Here is a 20,167-nt window from a genome sequence, read left to right as displayed (position 1 = left end):
ATAGTTCGATACCCTTTTGTGAAGTTATCCCAAAAATAAATGTTCCCCGCAACTACTAGTAAGTTAGGCAAACAAGAAGTTTTGCCGCCTTGATCCTTGCATGAGTTGTAGAAAAATACAGGTGTAGCCCCTGTTTGTGAGAAGAAAACCTACCATTCCAAATGGTGAGAGTTTGACTCAAAGGTCAAAGACTGGTAGGAGACAGCATCAACCAGTCCACCCTTGTCAACCAGCCTTCATCTCCCCAAATTCCATAACAAACACATCTCTTTTCCTTCCTCAGCTAAAAACCCCCAAAGGCCATTACAGAAATCCAAAGCAAACTCGCTCCAAGGTATGCTCTCTCTCTCTCTCTCTCTACTTTACCTTTTCAACTTGATTCATCGATCATACTTTAGATTTCTCTAGACATCAAAATAGGACAACTCTTGTTAATAATATCAAACGAGATGAAACACGCATTCATCACCAATATTCATTCTTACACAACCACCCCAACCCCAACGCAAATCACATTTTCATTAAATCTGGCAGAGAACACAGTTTCACAATTTCATGAAGCATTCGAGAAGCTCTCTTTTCTCTCCTTTTCCTTTACATAATAGGCATGAATGGATGCTCACAAAGTTGTGTCGTGTTGAACCGAAAAGAACACCAATTACATGATCTCAAGATTCAAGACATACAAAGCAAAGATCATGACACTAACAGAGTCAACATATTTCACTATCCTTAGAAACATAATTCCTTTTCAACAAATCTACAACCCCCTATAGCCAGAGGAGCGCATTACAGTTAACTTCTGTTTTTTTTTTTTTTTAAATAGCTCTTTGTTCTTTTTAGAGGCGCTAGATAAGCATCTCAAAAGCTGCCTCATCCATTACTCCCCTTTCTCTACCTTTGCCTTTCATCATCTGTTATCTTCAATCCTCTCAACGAATTGGGTGATATTGAGTAATCCCACGTTTTGGAGGCAACTTCCTCAGAATGAAAAGGACCAAAGAAGAAGGTAATATCTCGACCGACTGTAGACAAAAAGAGGGGGGGGGGGGGGGGGGGGGGGGGGGGGGAGAGAAAAATGTCAGCCTTATGAACCATTAGATAAGCAAACTACATATGAAATAAAATCAAAATCTTAGAACATTAAGACAATGCATGTCCAAGCAACATAGCTACAGCTCAAGAATAACACCCTCTCATATGGCTCTTGTCCCAAAACGCAAAGTTAAGGAATTCAAAACCAATAATCAAAAAACACCAATGAATAATATATCAATCAATTTCACTATATCTACAAGTGCATTATATGCCAATGAGCACCTGCATAAACCAAAACTTACCAGGTAATATATGAAGTTCAGAACAGGATGATCCAAAACATCAAGGTCTGCTGCTTTATCAAATGCATTAAAACACATCTGCAGCAAGAGAAAATAATTATATTTATTAGTGGCGATCAAAAAGCTTGAACTACAACACAGGTATGACATTGTCACCATTAATTGATCAACTTAAAGGCCTGAAAAGGGAATGGGGCAAAACCGCAAGTACAGGATCTGGTGTAAATAGTCTAGTTTGGTGACAAAAATCATGCACACGCCAGAATAATACGAAAACAACCACCCTTGTAGCTCCATTGGTATTATATTAGGTAAACATTAACTTCTCTGGAAGCTTTGTTGGTTCAAAAAAACTAGTTAAGCGATAGTAAAGTGAAGGTGGAAACAATACAAGTGGACTTACCATGATGCATCTAACAAGGAAACATGAAAAACATATAGTGGTCACATAGCCAACCTGCCCAAGATGAGACACCCACAACAATTAACAAAGAACTCTGAAAAAAAAAATACAAATGATTATTTCTGAAGAAGTAAGTGCCTCTTGCAGCTTTTTACGTCGTCCTTTGGATTCTACAGGGAAGCGCTGCAACATCAAGAAGAGTCTGCCAGAAGATGACAGTCGTAAATGTTAGAAGATTCCACTGAATGTAAAAGCTTTAAAGTTACAAACAAAACAGGTATGTGTCAAAATTCATTATCATGCCACAACCATGTAACCACATTATTAACTGATTGAAGATAACATGGATGCCAATTAATAGAGTTGTAATTAGGAGAATGATTCGCCAAACTAGATAATCAACATAGAGGTATCACATAGTCAAAATTTCTACCACAATTTGTAGAATAATCCCTAGGAAACCGAGACCTAAACTCAACCTACTGCACACACCACAAAGCCATGCTCAGTACCACAGCAGCTTAAATTTAAGCCAGATCTTTACCCAACAATCAGACTAGCTACAATGTGCACATGTCAAATGATACATGCAATCCTAATGTCTACCACCATGGCCTAAACACGCGCACACCGCTTCATTATTTTTTATTTTTACATAAAATAATAAGGCTCCAAATCCAAAATTATAGCAAAGGGCATTTAGAGAATACACTCCAAAGGCGGCGAGCAGTAAAGCAGCAGATAGCAGTTCAGTATTGACAAAAGCATATGTTCCGCCATGTTGCAAGCTGCCCATATATATTGACTACCACTGAGCTTTATATAATACAAACCTATTGACTGTGACATGTTTAAGCAACAATATCCTCCCCAAAGGCCCAGAAGAATTAAATGCTCCAGAATACATCCAGTAAGAACGCAAGGACCAACTGGTCACATTGGACCTTGCAATCTTGAGTATAGATTTACAGTGCCAATAAGCATGGCTCACTAGAAAAATGCAACTTTTTACTAAGTTATCCAATTTCCTTGGTCACAAAAGGAAATATCAGACTTTCCATTCAATCACTCTTAATTCATTGGAGGCAATAGGACACGACCCTGAAGATAGCAACGTCGAAACTGAGAGAGAAACACTGAATGGCAGCAAAATTTTTACATAATTGTGATCATACATCTGGACTATAATGCATAAGTAGACTGGTTTTTGAAGTCCAAGAAGCCAATTGTTTGTCAAGTTAAAATTGAAAATCATTGACACTTAAAGCCCACAAACCCATTGAAGATGTGTGCTTAGGTTAATAAAACAAGGAGCTAGTATGATATAAATACCTCCAATGATATAAAAAATTTACATGTCTCACTTTTCTTTGTATATGTGTTTATAAAGTATTTGGTCTTCCAGAGTGAGAGGCCTGCACGGACTCAAGTCCAAATGTGCACGAGTGTATATATCATTTCATGTGTGTTCGTGTATGAGTTAGCCATTTGGAGCAGTATGAAATCAAGCTGGCCAATAACTTTGTGGGACGATAAGTGTATTCCAGTTTGTAGCTTTTGTATACACTTATTTATACAGGCTGCAACCTTGATGAATTCATGTTGATCCAAAAGCAAATGGAGAAGACAAACAGATGCAGAAAAGTTACCTTCCACCATATAAGAGAAACCCAAGGGCTGCAAACAAAGAGACACCTGCCAAACTATGTGTCAGGACCTATAATTCATTATCTGGATAAACTATTTAGCTTTACAAAAAATGTACCCAGTGTCTGGTAGAAATAAACCTGCAAAGAACATCTTTGATAGGATGACCGCAATTCGTATAGGCTTCCACCATAATATCAACCACAAAGCAATCTGGAAGGAATTGAACAATAATAAGAGGAGAAAGAAACGTTAGTCAATGAAATCCACATAGGTTTCAGTACATAAAACAGTCGATTTTCAGATCTGCTTATAACATGAACTCGGATATGATACTAATTCTACATTACACCCAGTATAAGCATAATACCATGCACACAGAGCATGTAAATTTGTCCTTTGAAGTAACAAACAGTGAGTACATAACATTTCCAGGACAACCACTCTTTTTTCTTTTTTTCTTTTTATGATGAGGAACCCTCCCAAGGCAAGGTCACTTCATGTATCCACCTCTATCAGGTAAACCTCAGACATGTGTGAAGCACTCCTTCTACACGGATCAAGTAATACTCCGGCTTTGCCAGCGGGCTAGCCCCAAGGAATAGTTTGCACCCAAGGGGATTTGAACATTTCCAAGACAATCACAAACAAAACCGACATGAATAAGGATTGATGTGAATAGAAAATAAGCCTAAGGCCTAAGACCCAATCAAATTAAAGGCCTGATCTCACAAGAGCCCCCCAAGGGAGCCTATAATAAAGGACCCCTACTCTTAGAAACTCGGGTACGTCTCCTCTCTTAGAAGAATTCTCACCACCCTTTTTTTCTCTTTGAGGCAAAAATACTGACTTGACCGTCGGAAGCTCCCCTGTTGGCCACGGGCCAGCGCCACTCCGGTGGTTCTCTTATTGTTTTGCAGGTGACTCATAGCCTCGCCTGGACATGCGAAATTTGGTAATGATTTTCCTCATTTCTATAAGCGTACAGCTTGGGCTGGGTTGGTGGTTCCCCTTCTCTCCTTTGGATATGTGTTCCTATGTGACAGATTTGTTTTCTATTACAACTCTGCACCCATTGATAGCCACTCTCAAACCTCCCTCTCCCTCTGTATTTCAACCCCCAAAGAAGAGGTCAGTAGGTGCCACTTTGGCTACAGCTTTGAAGAACTTCGACCCAACAATGGAATCAAGCTCAGATCCGCTGCCCACTGCAGCTGTGTATTTGTGAACACTCGTCGATGATTGTAGGTGTCTGCTCAACCAGTTCAAGTGAAAAAGAACACAACATGATTGCATAGAGACAAAATAATTATGATTTGCTTGTTCTTGAAAATATTTTCTCCCCGAGGCATCGTAGCTTGTGATTTCTTTCGAACGAGAAGCTTGAACTGCCATTGCTGACACGCCGTCCCATCAAGTCGCAGACTATCAACTTTATCTCCCTATGTGCAACCCACGTTGTACTTTGTAGAATCTCTCTCATTTTTTCCCATGTGAAATCAGCCACTTTATGGCCTTGCTATTAATTTTTGAATACTTCACAACTCTCTCATGCAACTTAGTTATATGCTGTGGTTGTTGCTTGAGAGAGATTGAAAGTGAGTCAAAAAATTTTAGCTCTCACCTGAGGCCATGCCGCGACACATAGTCCAAAAAAGAAAAAGGAGATCACCCCTCCAGGCTAAAAAACAAAAAAGAGAAAGAGATATGTCCTCTCTCACAGCATAAAGAAGGACGAAAAATATGAACTTCTAGGTCTTCTTTCTCGAAGAATCGACTTTGAGGTTTCTCTATCAGTTTGAATTCTTGAATTCTTGTTCTTCTTCACTCTTAATACTGCTTGGTTCAATGGCCTCAACACAACCAGAACTGCCCCAACTAGAAAAGAAGACAAGAATCCCAAGAAGAACATTCAGGAGGAGAAATCCAACTCTGAAGAAGAACGCCATGGAACTCGGCAAATTGTGCAACATCCCAGTTTGTGTAGCTTCTTATAGGCCTGACGGGAGTCTAAATGTGGCAAAAAAGCCGGAAAGACGTGGAAGCCATAATTGACAAGTACAGGAACACTAACAAAGCATTCAGCTTTTCTCTTGGTTCGTTGAAATCCAAGATGTTGAAGCAGTGGGCTGGGCAGATAACCCAACTTCCTCTGCCCCAACCTGACCAAACAGCTCCACTAGCTGAGAGCGGAACAATTCACCGCTGAACTACCAAAATGAGCTGCCATGTTGACAGGTAGTGTTTGAATTGCCAAAATGAGGCAGTCATGCAGAGCAGAGGACCAACACGTCAGTCCCGTCCGTAGCAGAGGAGTTTGCAAGCACAACCACCTTGGTCCGCACCTACTGCCAGGTAACCGTGGGCAGAGGGCACCCACCTCTACCCATGTCGAGCAGAGGTCCAGCACCTCTGCCCAAGTCGGGCAGAGGGCCCCCACCTCCTCCCACATTTGGCAGCAGGCCCTACCTCTGCCCACGCTGAGCAGAGGACCACTACCTTTGCCCTTGACAGTCAGAGGGGCACCACCTCTGCCCGGATAGGGCAGAGGGCTGCTGTTCCATGACCAGGTAGGCATCAACCACCTTGGTTGTGCAACTTCAGAAGAGCCCCAGGCAGAGGGCCCTACCTCTGCCCATGTTGGACAGAGGACCAGCATCTCCGCCCTCGTGGGTCAGAGGGCCGTTGTTGCATGACTGGGCAGGCGTCAACCGCCTGGCCCGTGCAACTTTGAAAGAAGAGCCTCCAGTGTGAGAGTTGTGCCTCTACCCAGCTGGTGAAGGAATTGCATGGGATCAACTGATACGTTCAAATTTCCTAGGGCTACGTAGCAGTACCAAAGCCTCAAGGAAGGCGGCAGTGAAGAAACCAGCAGTGAATAATGAGTATAATCTTCATATTTCTTTCCCTTTGTGTTTTAGCTAATAGGAAATGTATTTCCATTAGTTTATTTATTTCCTAGTTAATTTTTCTGCATAATATAACGACGGCTAGACCTAATGGTTATGTCTTATGACTAAGCCGTCTTCTATATAAGTATAACCCTAATGAATAAAATATCATGCTGAATTTTTTATTTTTTTTTAATGAATAATAATAAGTTTTATTGAAGAAAGAGAAAAATCCTCGTATACGAAGAGTATACAAGAAAATAAGAGCACCAAAGAACTAGCTGCTATACAACAGAAACAAGAGCACCAAGAACTATTTGTTAAAATTTAGAAAACAAATCAGATATATCAAATCCCCTGAAGAGAAGGTAGGACCATGAGCAAGGGCCCAATACAGGAGAGATCTCAGAAATAAGGATTTAAGAAGTAGCACATTGGACTCACTATCTTCAAAGATCCGACGGTTCCTTTCTCTCCAAATGCTCCACATTAATAGGGCTGGAATAACTTTCCAGATAGCTTCTCTAGGATGTCCATGCCCAAGGAATTTCCAACAATGAAGTAGTTGAGGCACATTACCAGGTGTGACCCAAGAAACCCCAAAAAGCTCATAAGCACTAAGTGCCAAATATCCACAGAAAACTCACAATAGAAGAGAAGATGATTAATAGTTTCATCATCCTTCTTCCAAATGCAACATCAATTAATCAGCTGAAACCTCAACCTTCTAAGATTGTTCACCATGAGGATTCTACCCAAAACTGTGGCCCATAAGAAGAAAGCAATGCGAGGAGGGCCCTTCACCTTCCAAATGCTTTTCCAAGGGAATGAACCAGGCTCTTCATTGCTAAGAGAAGTTAACATATTGTAGTAGCTTTTTGCTGCAAAACCATGCCGGCTCGAATGATTCTACACCATGCTATCCGTGACTCCCAAAAGTGGATCATAGAGTATAAAATAGTGGGAAAAGAATCCAGAGATTCAATTTCCCGATCATGAACGTCTTGCATGAAATTAAGATTCCAAAGGGTGTGTGGACTGGAGCGATCTATGTTCTCTGAAACCGAAGCCTCCTTGTTACGAGCTAAGGCAAAGAATTCAAGAAAAGAACACTTTAGAGCACTATCACCACACCAATTATCATGCCAAAAATGAATGCGAAAACCATCCCCAACTTTAAAGGAAATATAATTGGAAAAAGCTCCCCAATTTTTCCTAATATACCTCCAGAGACTAACCCTATAAGAACCTCGCACTTCCTTAGAGCACCACCCCCCTCTTTGGATCCCGTACTTCAAAGCAATCACCTGCCTCCATAAATAATCTTGTTCATTCTTGAACCTCCAAAGCCATTTATCGAGCAGGGCTTTGTTAAACAGAGTAAGGTTTTTGACGCCTAAACCCCCTCTCGCAATTGGGGAGCAAACAGTCTTCTAATTTACCAAATGTAAATTGTGTTCTCCGCCTGGACTGTCCCCCAAAAAATTTCTCTGAAAACGCTCAAGTCTTTTGGCTAAGCCAGTTGGTAGGAGGAAGAGAGATAGAAAATAAGTGGGAATACTTGAAAGCGTACTCTTGACAAGAGTAACGCGTCCTCCCTTCAAAAAGTAAATCTTCTTCCAACTCGCCAGCCTTTTTTCCATTTTCTCAATTACCACATCCAAAATGGCTTTAGATTTGAAGGGGGCACCAAGAGGAAGACCCAAGTAACGCAACGGAAGAGAAGAGATATTACAACCGAGGATATTCGCCAGCCCCTCAATGTATGGGACCTCCCCCACTGCAACTAACTCGGATTTTTGAAGGTTAACCAAACCTAAGATGGCCTCAAAGCACAGAAGAATGTGGTCCAAATTATGAATTTGATCCACGTCAGCATCACATATAATAAGATTATCATCCACGAACAACATATGTGAAAACTCCAAGTGGGAGTTGTTGAGATTGTTGACTCGGAAGCCAGAAAGAAAGCCCCCCTCCATTGCTGAATTATTATCAAACCTAAAACCTTTGTTGGTATCTTTGAGATCACGGCTCCCTCAAAGTATCCATTGGAGATCACAATTCTCTCAAAGTAGCCCATATCCCTTTTCCCTTAGTTCTTGTGTTGTTTGGTTCGCATCAAGTAGTATCAGAGCAAGGTTGATTGTTTTCTACAACAATTCCCGATCCACACCATCACCATGTCTTTCCAAATTTTCTTGAATGAAGAGCAACAAGCAAGGATAGAAAAGATGCGGTCAACAAAATTCCTCACGTGGAAAGATAAATCTAGCAAATGGATGGAGGAGCACATGAGAAGAATTAAAAGTTCTTCTCCACCACGCACCTCTCCAGCAAGCCAATCCTTGCCCATAACTGGAGAGTTCAACGCATGTTCTGTTGGTGCGAATTTTATGCCCCATATAATCAATGTCAATGCTGGCGAGGACGTCATGATGCAGCTTGATTCTTATGGGGTACTTTAACGTATGAGGGTTGTTTGAGATACTTTCTTTGTCTGGATCTTTCATTCCTATTGAGACTCAAGGGACAAGGAGCAAGTCAGGTAGGATGAGTGTCTCTTTGGCAAGCCCTGATGGTCGTGTTGTTGGGGAAGGAGTTGCTGGACTTCTTGTAGCGGCTAGTCCAATGCAGGTTATTGCCGGCAGTTTTCTACCTAGCAACCAGCTTGAGCCGAAACCACAGAAGTTGAAGAATGGATCCGGTAGGCCAAGAGAGTTCATGTCTCTCTATCCAAAAGGGGCTGAAAACATCAAGGGGTTGCTGAAACAGAATGGAAAGGAGAAGGAAGAAGGGATGGAGCAAAGGTTAGAAGAGCAGGGCGTGATTTTTGCTTGGTTCAGGAAGAGAAAGAAGGAACAAAAAGAAGACGAAGTTGGGATTTTATTGCTGGATCGGAGCTCATAACTGCTGATGCACTGATCTCAACAGGTTTGGCTGAGCTAGGTTATGTGTATCTCAATATAGATGATTGCTAGTCTACTGCTAAGCAGAATTCAGAGGGTCAATTAGTCCTCCTAGATCCAAAATCTTTTCCATCTGGAATTAAAGCTCCTGCTGATTATGTACACGCGAAGCGCCTCAAGTTTGGAATTTATTCTGATGCTGGGATTTTTACATGTCAAGTGCGACTAGGATCGCTTTTTCATAAAAATAATGATGCAGAACAGTTTGCATCTTGGGGTGTAGATTATTTGAAATATGACAGCTACTTCAATATGGGCATCGATCCAAAAGAAAGATACCCACCAATGCGTAATGCTCTAAATGCAACCGGATGCACAAAATTCTATTCACTTTGCGAATGGGGTGTGGATGACCCAGCCTCATGGGAAGACAAGGTTGGAAACAGCTGGCGTACTACTGATGACATCAATGATACATGGGCAAGAATGACAACTATTGCCGATCTGAATGACAAATGGGCAGCCTATGTGGGTCCTGGTGGATGGAATGATCCAGATATGTTGGAAGTTGGCAATGGAGTGATTTTAGCAAAACTGGAATTCTTTCTCGGGGACAAGGAAGTTGTTAGGGGGGGAGTGATGATACGTTCAGATTTCCAAGGGCTACATGGCAGTACTGTAGCCTCAAGGAAGGCGGCAGTGAAGAAATCGGCAGTGAATAATGAGTATAATCTCCATATTTCTTTCCTTGTGTTTTAGCTAATACGGAATGTATTTCCATTAGTTTATTTCTTTCCTAGTTAATTTTCCTATATGATGTAACAACGGCTAGGCCTAATGGTTATGTCTTATGACCTAGCCGTCTTCTATATAAGTATAACCCTAATAAATAAAATATCATGCTGAATTAATACCAAACCTATAACCTTTGTTGGTATCTTGGAGGTCACGGCTCCCTCAAAGTAGCCATTGGAGATCACAGCTATCTCGAAGTAGCTCATATCCCTTTTTCTTTGTTCTTTTAGTATTTGATTGCATCATCAACTTATCTGTGACTTTAAGGACGAAGCTCCATTCGACCTAGCCAGTCTAACACAATATCATGGACCTCCTACTGCTATTTTCATCAACGAAGTTGGTGTCTAGGGCCGAGACTTAAAAGGCATCATTAAAGAACTCTTGCACCTGGAAACAAAATGTGGCTGGAGTCCAAGAAGGTAGCATGGATAGAGAGTAGTGCTTCGAGTCGAGCCAAGCCGAATAGTAAATGTTCAAGTTCGGTTCGTTTAATTTTTTTCGGACACGAGCCAAGCTCGAGCTTAGCACCGAACTAGATATTATGTTCCTTTATTTTTCAGACAAACTCGAGCTTGTTCATGAACTACTCAATTAAGTTAGTCATTCCATATATAAATTAAATGACGCAATTGTTTATTTTTTTAAAAAAAATTAATTCTAATTAAAAGTTATTCAGTTATGCTTAAGATTTATTATTTGAGTAATTAGAGAAATTAACTCAAATCTCAATTTTATATGTTTTCTTATAGTATATATATACATTCATATACGCACACATTTTTTTTTTAATAAGAAATAAATGAAGTAACTACATACATATATATACATATACAACTAATCAAAAAAAAAAAAAAAAATAGATAAACATACACAAGCTCACTCATATACACACAAAGGCACTTATATCTATATCCAGACTCACAATTACAATAATTCATTTTATATTTATTACATTACAAAAAAAATTTCTTTTTGTTTTTTTTTTAAAAAAATACTTCACATGTTCTCATTACAAAGTTAAAAATAATATTATAAAAATAATAAAAATGAAGTTATACGAGCCTATCAGAGTCAAGTCAAGCTGAGCTTATATGAGCCGAGCATGAGCATGTTTAAGAATAACTCTGCTCGCTTACAGCCCTAATAGAGAGCCATGCGCTAGGCAGCCTAGCACCCAGCACATGGCACCGTCTGACTAGGCACCAAAGCCGCTTTTTAGGACACCCAACGCTTAGCATGGACAGACTGGGCTCCAAAGCCACTTTTCAGCACACCCAGCACTCAGCCTTGTCCGACTGGTCAACTTAGCTACTTTTCAGCTCACCCAGCACTTGGGCTCGACCAACTGAGATTCAAAGCCACTTTTTAACCACACCAAACTGAGATCCAAAGCCACTTTATGAGGGATTTGGAAGCTCCAAAAATTGACTAGTCTTTTTGGGGTGATAATGCAGATGTAACTAGCACTTTTCCATAGGTCATAACAACTGGTATTAGAGCCATCTAGTAACGCCAGATCATATAGTACTAGAGTACTGCATGACGTGGCCCTGAGGAGGACATCAAAAGTTTAAAGGGGGGAGTTTGTAACACCCCAGTCCCGCATTAGAAAGATGAGTAACTCACATTGTGTGGGAGGTTTATAAAGATAGTCATGAGTGCTGAGCCTTACATTACTTAGTTACTAAGTGAAACTGGGCTTTATAAAAAATTATAGGGAAACTTAAAAAATTGACTAGCCTTTTTGGAGTAATACTGCAGATGTGGCTAGCGCTTTAAACTCAAGTCGTTACAGCTTGCCCATGAAAGACGCGACCTAACCTACGCATTTAGCCCCAACTCTTGGTATTCAAGGCCATAGACAACCCCAATTACTAAAAATAAATAAATAAATAAAGCAAAATTCCAACACCTGACCAAATGAACAGGTCAACTGTGGAAATGGAGGGCAAATGATGTAGATAGAAAATAAGCCTAGAGCCCCAGGCCCAAGACCCAATCAAATTAAAGGCCCACTCTCACAAGAGCCCAAAAAGCCCGAATGGAGCCTATAATAAAAGACCCCTCCTCTCAGAAAGTCCGATACATCTCATCTCTTAGAAGAATTCTCTCCACCATTTTTTTCTACTTGAGGCAAAAATACTAACTTCACTATCGAAGGCTCCCCCGCTAGCCACCAGCCGGCACCACTCCGGTGGTTCTCTTCTTATTTTACAAGTGACCCGCATCCCAATCCGAGCGTGAGAAATTTGGTGACATCAATGATCAAACAAACAAAATTGAGGCAATAATTCAGGTGGGTGCTGATGATTGCATGGAAAATAGGGAGCATAATTTAAAATATGAGACCTAATATATGGAGACTATCAGATGTACATAACACAAACGTGCATACCCACATCTTCCTTGACATGCACACGCACGCGCCCGCGCGCACACACACACGTGCAATATTGTAGAAATTTTTACATAAATAAGCAAGAAAAGTTTACGTTATGAAGGAAAAGCATCATGATACCCACAACGCAAACAAAGTAGATGTTCATTCCACATACACTTGCAGAAACTGACTTTCATAAGCCATACTCTGAACCTTTTGAAACTGGTCAAAAAAGAATTAAGTTAAGAAATGAGCTCAAATTAGAGTTCAGCTTCATGTTATGTCAACCATGTTTTTTTTTTTGTTTTCAATCATTGGGACTGAAACCTTTTTTCTTCCTTTCTTTCTCACTTTTATTTTCTGTTGGTGAGTGGAAACAGTAAGTTACACAACAAACATACTCTCATAATCCCAATCCATTCCATGAGGTTGAAAAGGTCACTTTCATAAGTTAAGTACACACGTACATACATACATCCATGTGTTTCTATCCACCATATAAAGAACAGTGAACCTTAAATATTTAAATTTTACATCAACGAGAACTTCATTTTCTTCATGAATTTTTTTGTTCACTCTCCTAGTTTGGATACGAAAAATTTGAACTCAAAACTGACCAAATACAATGGGAGAATGGTGTTCCAATGAGGTTATCAGGTCCTTCAGGGTGGGGGTGTGGAAAAATATTAGGAAGGGGTGGGAGATTTTTTTCTATATATGTGATGGGTCTAAGATCAGGTTTCAGCATGATTTATTGTGTGTGGATCATCCATTGAAGGCAACTTTTCTAGAATTGATTATTATTGTTCGTTGCAAGGAGGCTTTGGTGGTGAATCATGTGCAGTAGTTTTCTAACTGAAATCTTCAGTGGAATATTTATTTTACCAGACCAGTGGATGATTGGGAGGTGGACTTGAGCAATTCACTCTTTGATATCGTTTACCCTCTCAAGTTGAAACAATGTGATGTGGATAAAATCTATTGGATCCCTTCCAAAAGGCAGACATTTCAGATCCTTTTATCATACACGTTGGAATCCCATTGGCTCCCCATTTCCTTATAAGAACATTTGGAGAAACAAGGCTCCTTTGAGAGTGGCGTTCTTTGTGTGGATAGCTGATGGAGATCAAGGCACCGCTTTGAAGGATCTCGTTCAAGTACCAATTGGGCCGGTTACGAGAGCACGAGCAAAGAAGTTCAAGGATGTGCTCAACGGACTCATCCAAGAGTTATGGGCTCAAGCAAATTCGGGGAGGCCCATTGAGCATGATCCACGTGGGCAACAAAGAATTGTCACATTGATTCAAGTTCTAGAAGGATCCGGTCAAGGCTAAGAACTGCTGAGATTGTTCGTTAATTTAGAAGGATCGGATTGCAAGACTTATTTTCTTTACCTACCTAAGATCTTTATTTATTTTCTTTCCTTGCTAGGAATTGATTTGGACTTTATTTTCTTTCCTTGCTAGGAATTGATTTGTTTACTTATTAGGATTAGAACTACTTTCTCCGCAAGTAATTTTCTTGTATAAATAGGTGTACCTACCATGTAATCGAAAAGACATTGATGATTCATAAAACTTGTGAGGTTTTATTCTCTTTGGTTCTTTGAAGAACTACTCGAACTTATCGGGATTTCCCGTGGCGTTCATCTCGACTTATCAAACGGAATTTCCACCACCGTTTGTGGCGTCTTCCTTATACCGAGGTTCTTGTTTGTCATAAACAACGGGTCGAGGTTTTTCCATTCGAATCTATCCTTAGAACGGTCTTGGGTTCCCTTTCGTTGTTGGGTCTCGTTATTCTTGACGGGGTTCACATCAATAGCAGCATTAGGGAAAATTTTGACTTTGGATAACCTGAAGAAGAAGCACGTTACAGTGGTGGATGTGTAAACGGAGTGGGGAGACCATAGATCATATTCTCCTCCACTATGAAGTGGCTAAAGAGTTGTGGGGTCGATCTTCCGTCCTTTATGGTGTAGAGTGGGTCATGCCTAATAGGGCGGTAGAATTGTTGGCTAGCTGGAGAGGTTAGCTGGGAAGCCGGTGCATTTTAGAAGCTTGGAGGATGGCTCCTCTGTGCTTAATGTAGCGTATTTGAAAAGAGCGAAATGCGAGGAGCTTTGAAGATTGTGAGAAACTGGTGTTAGTTAAAAGATGATATGTTCAAATCTCCTTATGCTTGGATGGTTGCGTTACAATAGCCCTCGTTTTTCTAGTTTAACTAAATTTCTAGACTTCTATTCTTCTCTCTCCCTAATTGGGGTCTCTCTTGTATACTTCATGTATACTTGGGTTGTGCCCCTCTATGCTTTCTAATGAAATTGACTTATCAAAAAGAATTTCAATAATTATCCGCTTTAACATTTCTCTTTCACAAAGAAAAATTTCTTCTCAATGTTGATCAGATTACTTTAGCCGAGGAGAGACTTCTGAAAATCAGATGTCTCTCAACCTATTAGACTTGAGGAAGCAACACTCAAGTAGAAAGCAACGGAAAGCTGCACTCAAAAGGAAGTTGCTAATCAGCCTAGAAAGCAAAGTACGTTCCCTACATGATATTAACACAAGTTTGAAAAGCAATTTGAAAATGAATATATCGATGAAGAAAATGATATGATAAGGAAATTTCATTGAAACTATAGAAACACCAAAGATGATATTGAAGTTGATAAAGATAATCAAATAGCAAGAGGGGTAAACATCGAGATATATATATATCATGCCAATGACTTTAGCCGATCAGCTATGTATAATATAAGTTCTGATTTCTTCAATTCCCTACACTACCCCAACATTTTTTTCGAAAGCAAACAAGATTTTTATTAAAATCATGCCACCTCTCAAAGGATATTTTAGAGAAATCGCTACATTTTTACCTTTTATTAATAATCCTGTCATTTCAAATTAAAACATATAATTTGGGATAGAGGGAGTATCATATAGCAAAATAAGGGATAAGCAAAAAATACCCCTCACTTGTCGGACCCACTCAACCTCGAAGGATACCAACCAACAAGCAGCAAGTCAACATCAGTAGAAAATTGTAAATACCGAAGGGGTTGGCAATGAAAGTCGAAAATTTAACCCATACCAACCTGACCGACTCCTCCCCCATATAAATACATCTAAATTCCCCCACAATCGACCCTAACCCTCCCCAGCCCACAAAACTAACAACTTCTATTTGTTCTATGGCAGCGGAGGAGGAGAGCCCATATAAGACGCAATCCCAAAGATGGCACTCACTGGGGAAGGATTTGGAGTGTGATGTTCATGACCTTGATCCACCCTTTGATCTCGTCCTTGATATGGCATATGCAGCCATTTGTTTTTTAAGTAATCGCAATTTTATTGGAAAGCACAAAGACGCAACCTAAATACATAGGAAGTATACAAGAGGAACACCTAACTAGTAGTAGAAAAAAGATCTAAAAAATGAAAGTATGTAATATTAGAGTCAAAAGCTGCAGCCCAATGAAAAAGAGTCTTAAATAATAAAGCCTTCAATTCCACCACAATCCTCTCACGGTCCTTGAAGCTTTGATCATTTCTTTTCCTCCAAAGACACCATATAAGGCAGAACAGAGCCATCTTCCAAATCACATCAAGCTGAAACCTACCACCAATCGCTTTCCAGCAAGCAAAGAGATTTATCACCCGACTAGGCATAACCCACAATAGAGTAAAAGATGACCCACTAACTCCCCATTCTTCTTGGACATGCAAGACTACTCAACTAGAATGACATATCGTTTCTTTAGATTGTCCATGGTGAGGATCTTCTCTAATGCTGCTGTCCAAGCAAAGAACGCCACTATCAAGGGGAACCTTATTCTGCCAAATATCCCTCCAAGGGAAAGTAGTACTATCATGGGGAATATAAACATTATAGTATGATTTGACTTCAAAGCACCCTCTCTCAAAGGGTAGCCAACAAAGCTTGTCTTCACTACCCCCTCTCACTCTAAAGGAATATAACAAGGTGAAAAACGAGGTAAAAAATCCACCTCCTAATCGTAAGCAGCTCTGAGAAAGTTAATATATTCCACCAATGAGAGGTACTAGAGAGCTACAAATGGTCTACCACAGCAACTTCCTTAAAATGGGCTATTTTATACAAGTCCGAAAAAGTTATCTCAAGGGTTTGGTCCCCGCACCATAAGTCATACCAAAACTTAACTTTAGAGCCATCACCCACCACAAGTCTAGTATGGCGAGAAAACTTCCCACAACTCCTCCTGATATTTTTCCAAAACCCCACCCCATACAACTCATGAACCTCATTGGAACACCACCCTCCCCAAGCACTGCGATATGTACAGTCCCCAACCAACCTCTAAAAGGCCTCTCTCTCAAGCAAATTTCGAACTGCCAACCCTCTTGAGATCGTAGTACACACCTTTGTCCAACTAACCAAGTGATATTTGAACTCTTCACCCATTTCATACCACACAAAAAAAAAAAAAAAAAAAAAAAAAAAAAAAAAAAAGCCTTCAACTTCTTTTAGCAATTGACAACACCAACCGAGAGGGGGAAAAGAGACATAAAGTAGGTAGGCAAATTAGATAAGTGCTTTTAATAAAAGTAACTCTCCAATGCTTTGACAAGTACATCCTTTTCCAACAAATCAAATGACGCTCTATCTTCTCAATGATGTCATCCCAAATAGATTTGGTCTTAAACGAAGCACCCAATGGAAGACCGAGATATTTGATAAACAAAGAGGATACCCTGCAATCCAAAATACTAGCTAGGCGTTCGACATTGATGACATTGCCAATCAGAACCAACTTTGATTTAGCCAGATTTATTGTCAAAACCAAAACCGCTTCAAAGCATAAAAAATAATAATAATAATAATAATAATAATTAATTAATTAAAAAAAAATACGCAAATTGTGAAGATGATCTGGATTTGCCGCACTAAATATCAAGGTGTCATCCGCAAACAAAAAGATGAGAAACATTGATAGCTCCACCACTCCTAGGCCCCACCATGAATCCTGTTAAAAGACCTCCATTCACTAACGTGGAGATCATTTCACTTAACGCCATTACATCCACCATTCGATTTCGTTCTCAAGGTCCATCCAAAGTGGCCCATTGTTCATTTGCGATCATCGCTTGACCAGTGGCCACCACCGACCAACAAAATTAAAACTGGTTGACTCTGTCAACTGAACTCCATTTGGTCACCTAGGTTAATCAGAGTTAGGTTGGTGGATAGATACCCTCTACCAACCCTAATGATTCGGCTAGGTTTTATCAAACCAAGGGATTTATGCTCACCACTAACCAAAATAACACTCATAGCGCACGCATGAAACAACAATCCTTCGTATCATAAATAAAACAAGACACCACCAAAGGGGAAAATGGCCATATTACCCACTATTGATCCCATCTAAGCAAGGCCTTTGAGGTTGTTTCCTAAATTTGATGTCACATAAAACGTCAAAATTTTAAAGATTGAACCCCCGCACTTGAGCTTAAAAGCCCAAGACCATTACGCACCAACAATGGCCCAAATAATACCTTCTTTTTTTTTTAACCCTATCACATTTTTCCTATATCATTGTGTTATAAAACTGAAACACACCATTCTTGCCATATGAAATAAATAATTTAATCCATTTCCCCGATCCTTTTAGTAGAAAGGGAGAAGCCAGACAAGGACCAAAGTATGAACCTCTATCGAGGTGATGAAATCAATAATATGGAAATCTTCCAAGCCCAAACATCAGAGACCATAATCATGTACGGGCAACCAATAGCAGCTTAGCCATTCAAATAAGTATGTGGGTCCACATAAAAGTACATTCCCTGAGTGTTAATGGCGCCCAAAGTTTAAATTCTGAAATCTGTCCAATTCAAAAATAACTAGCCCCAGAAGGCAACCTACCAAGAAACCCCAGAACTCTCCATTCATTGACTGTTCTCCATTTCTTATTTATTGATATCTAGAAATATACGTGTCCTGAGCCCCAAGGTCCTTCATTCACAGTCAAAAGCCCAAACTTCTCAATAAAAGAATTCTTCATGATTCAAGAAGTTCTCAAACTTCTGAATTGATGATGTGGCATATGGTTACATAATTTCTTAATACACTGACCTCTCTAGAAAATTAAAGAACCAAGCAGAAATATAAAAAGACAAAAGGTTTCTTAGATCTTTCTCACTCAAAATGGAAGAGATATAAATACACCAGATGGTCATTCATAGAGTCTCAATTACACAGTTGAAAAAGTCCCTAAATGTTGAAACTAACATGCTAAATGAAGGCATCGAATCTCCACAACTTGCCTCCACATAGTTCTAATAACTCTTTACATTTATTAACAACAAAAAGTAACGACGGTGAGAAGAAAAGAAATGGCAATGCTCAATTTATTTTTTTTATATTGAAACAGAACTAGCTCCCTCATAGAAGGAACCCAACTTCAAGACCTCCCATTTGCCGGGACTGAAAGTGAAACAATGAGCGAGAAATTTCACCTGAACAGCATAAACCACTGCATTAATTGTAAAGAAACTTGGTCGAAGTCCATCTGTAGATACAGCACGTGCCTGTTTTCCACACAGGTCAAGCTTTGGTATTAGCGGACCACCTTTTGAGCTTGTTATAAAAAGCGTAGTCATACATACTCATACCACAACATACCAAAAGAAAGCAATCAACCTCAAATTGAACCCTAACCTGATAGTAAATCTCTGCCCAGAAAAGAACCAAAAGCGCATATGTCGTGAAGAAAGCAAGACTTGGCATATCGAGCAAGACATGTTGGACAATCTAATTGACATGCCCAAACAATATTCACGTCAGAAATACAAATCCAGCGACACGGATTACAGATTAGAACTTTGAAAAAGACATAAACCATCAAATTGAAATTAAACCTCTGGTTGTAACTTCTGCACCTCCCGACGAAACACAAAAACCAATGACCGAACTGTAAAACAAGAATTTCGCTCAGTAAGAATAATATAAAAATGCTTAGAATGCACAAAATGAAGATAAAATCAGAATTTTTTAGTACAAAATGATACAAACCCCCATTCACCAAGAAATTGAGAAAGTGGAAGACCTTCTGCGTGGTCCATCCATACTCTGGCACTCTCAATTGTATTCGAACCAGTTGAACCTTCAACAACAAAAATAATTATTAAAAAAAAATAAAAAAATTCCAAATCAACGATCTCATAATTTACAATTCAAGAGGTCTTTTCCAATCACTCCGACTGGACATCATAGACAGAGGCATATACATATAAAAGATATGAAATAGACAAACCAGAGCAACGGCGGCGACGACGCCGTAGAGAGCAGCAAGGACGTGAAAGATTCGATCCTGCCAGACCCGAGACTCGTTAATTTGTTCCCACCAATTGGAGGCGTCTTTGAGCCAGTGCGCCATCACCACTGTCGATAGTCCTGCTACGCTTCCGCTGCGCACCATCACCGTTAATGATCACTCACTTTCACGGCGAACTCCCCCGGCACCACCTTTTTCTCCAGAAAAAGAAAGGCAATGATAAATTGAACAAAAGAAAAATAAATTATATCCGATTATTTTATTTTCTCCTTATTTTTATTTTCGGGTATTTGCAAGTCCGAAACGGGCCGGCTTAAAAGAGACGCGAGGGTGACTCTGAGGTTCACGGGGCCTCTCTCGAAGGTCGAAGCTACCGGCTATAGCCGGTCCTGTCTGGCTGACATCTTTCTACGCGTCTCTGAGGTGACCGATACTCCACGCGCTCTTGCATGCATCTCCCCGTTCCTTTTCGGCTTTCCTTTGT

General features: G+C 40.0%; 1 protein-coding gene, 1 long non-coding RNA gene and 1 pseudogene across 2 annotated transcripts; 2 read left to right on the top strand and 1 right to left on the bottom strand.

The window, feature by feature from the left end:
• Positions 1 to 263: 263 nt before the first annotated feature.
• Positions 264 to 6,390, top strand: LOC133878318 (uncharacterized). Its single transcript, XR_009901876.1, has 3 exons — positions 264 to 334; positions 1,891 to 2,020; positions 3,910 to 6,390. It is a non-coding gene; the product is annotated as an uncharacterized LOC133878318 (long non-coding RNA).
• LOC133878308 (tobamovirus multiplication protein 3) lies at positions 497 to 20,112 on the bottom strand. Its single transcript, XM_062316841.1, has 11 exons — positions 19,663 to 20,112; positions 19,422 to 19,512; positions 19,268 to 19,320; positions 19,068 to 19,160; positions 18,866 to 18,937; positions 3,531 to 3,603; positions 3,393 to 3,438; positions 1,882 to 1,945; positions 1,744 to 1,797; positions 1,341 to 1,418; positions 497 to 1,025 (listed from the first exon to the last, which is right to left on the bottom strand). The coding sequence occupies exons 1-11, from the start codon at positions 19,825 to 19,827 to the stop codon at positions 933 to 935; spliced, it is 882 nt and encodes a 293-aa protein (XP_062172825.1). The 5' UTR covers positions 19,828 to 20,112; the 3' UTR covers positions 497 to 932.
• Positions 8,465 to 13,145, top strand: LOC133858347 (alpha-galactosidase-like; annotated as a pseudogene).
• Positions 20,113 to 20,167: the final 55 nt, after the last annotated feature.

The sequence above is a fragment of the Alnus glutinosa genome, chromosome 1 (genome assembly GCF_958979055.1).
Source record: "Alnus glutinosa chromosome 1, dhAlnGlut1.1, whole genome shotgun sequence".
NCBI classification, from domain to species: domain Eukaryota; kingdom Viridiplantae; phylum Streptophyta; class Magnoliopsida; order Fagales; family Betulaceae; genus Alnus; species Alnus glutinosa.
This window is presented reverse-complemented; position numbering and strand designations above follow the sequence as displayed.

Coding starts and splice junctions, on each gene's coding strand:
- LOC133878308 (XM_062316841.1), bottom strand. CDS start 19,827: ATGGTGCGCAGCGGAAGCGTAGCAGGACTATCGACAGTGGTGATGGCG. Junction 19,321..19,421: donor CAATTTCTTGGTGAATGGGG/GTTTGTATCATT, acceptor CTTGTTTTACAG/TTCGGTCATTGGTTTTTGTG. Junction 3,604..18,865: donor CAGTGGTTTATGCTGTTCAG/GTGAAATTTCTC, acceptor AATTCCTTCCAG/ATTGCTTTGTGGTTGATATT.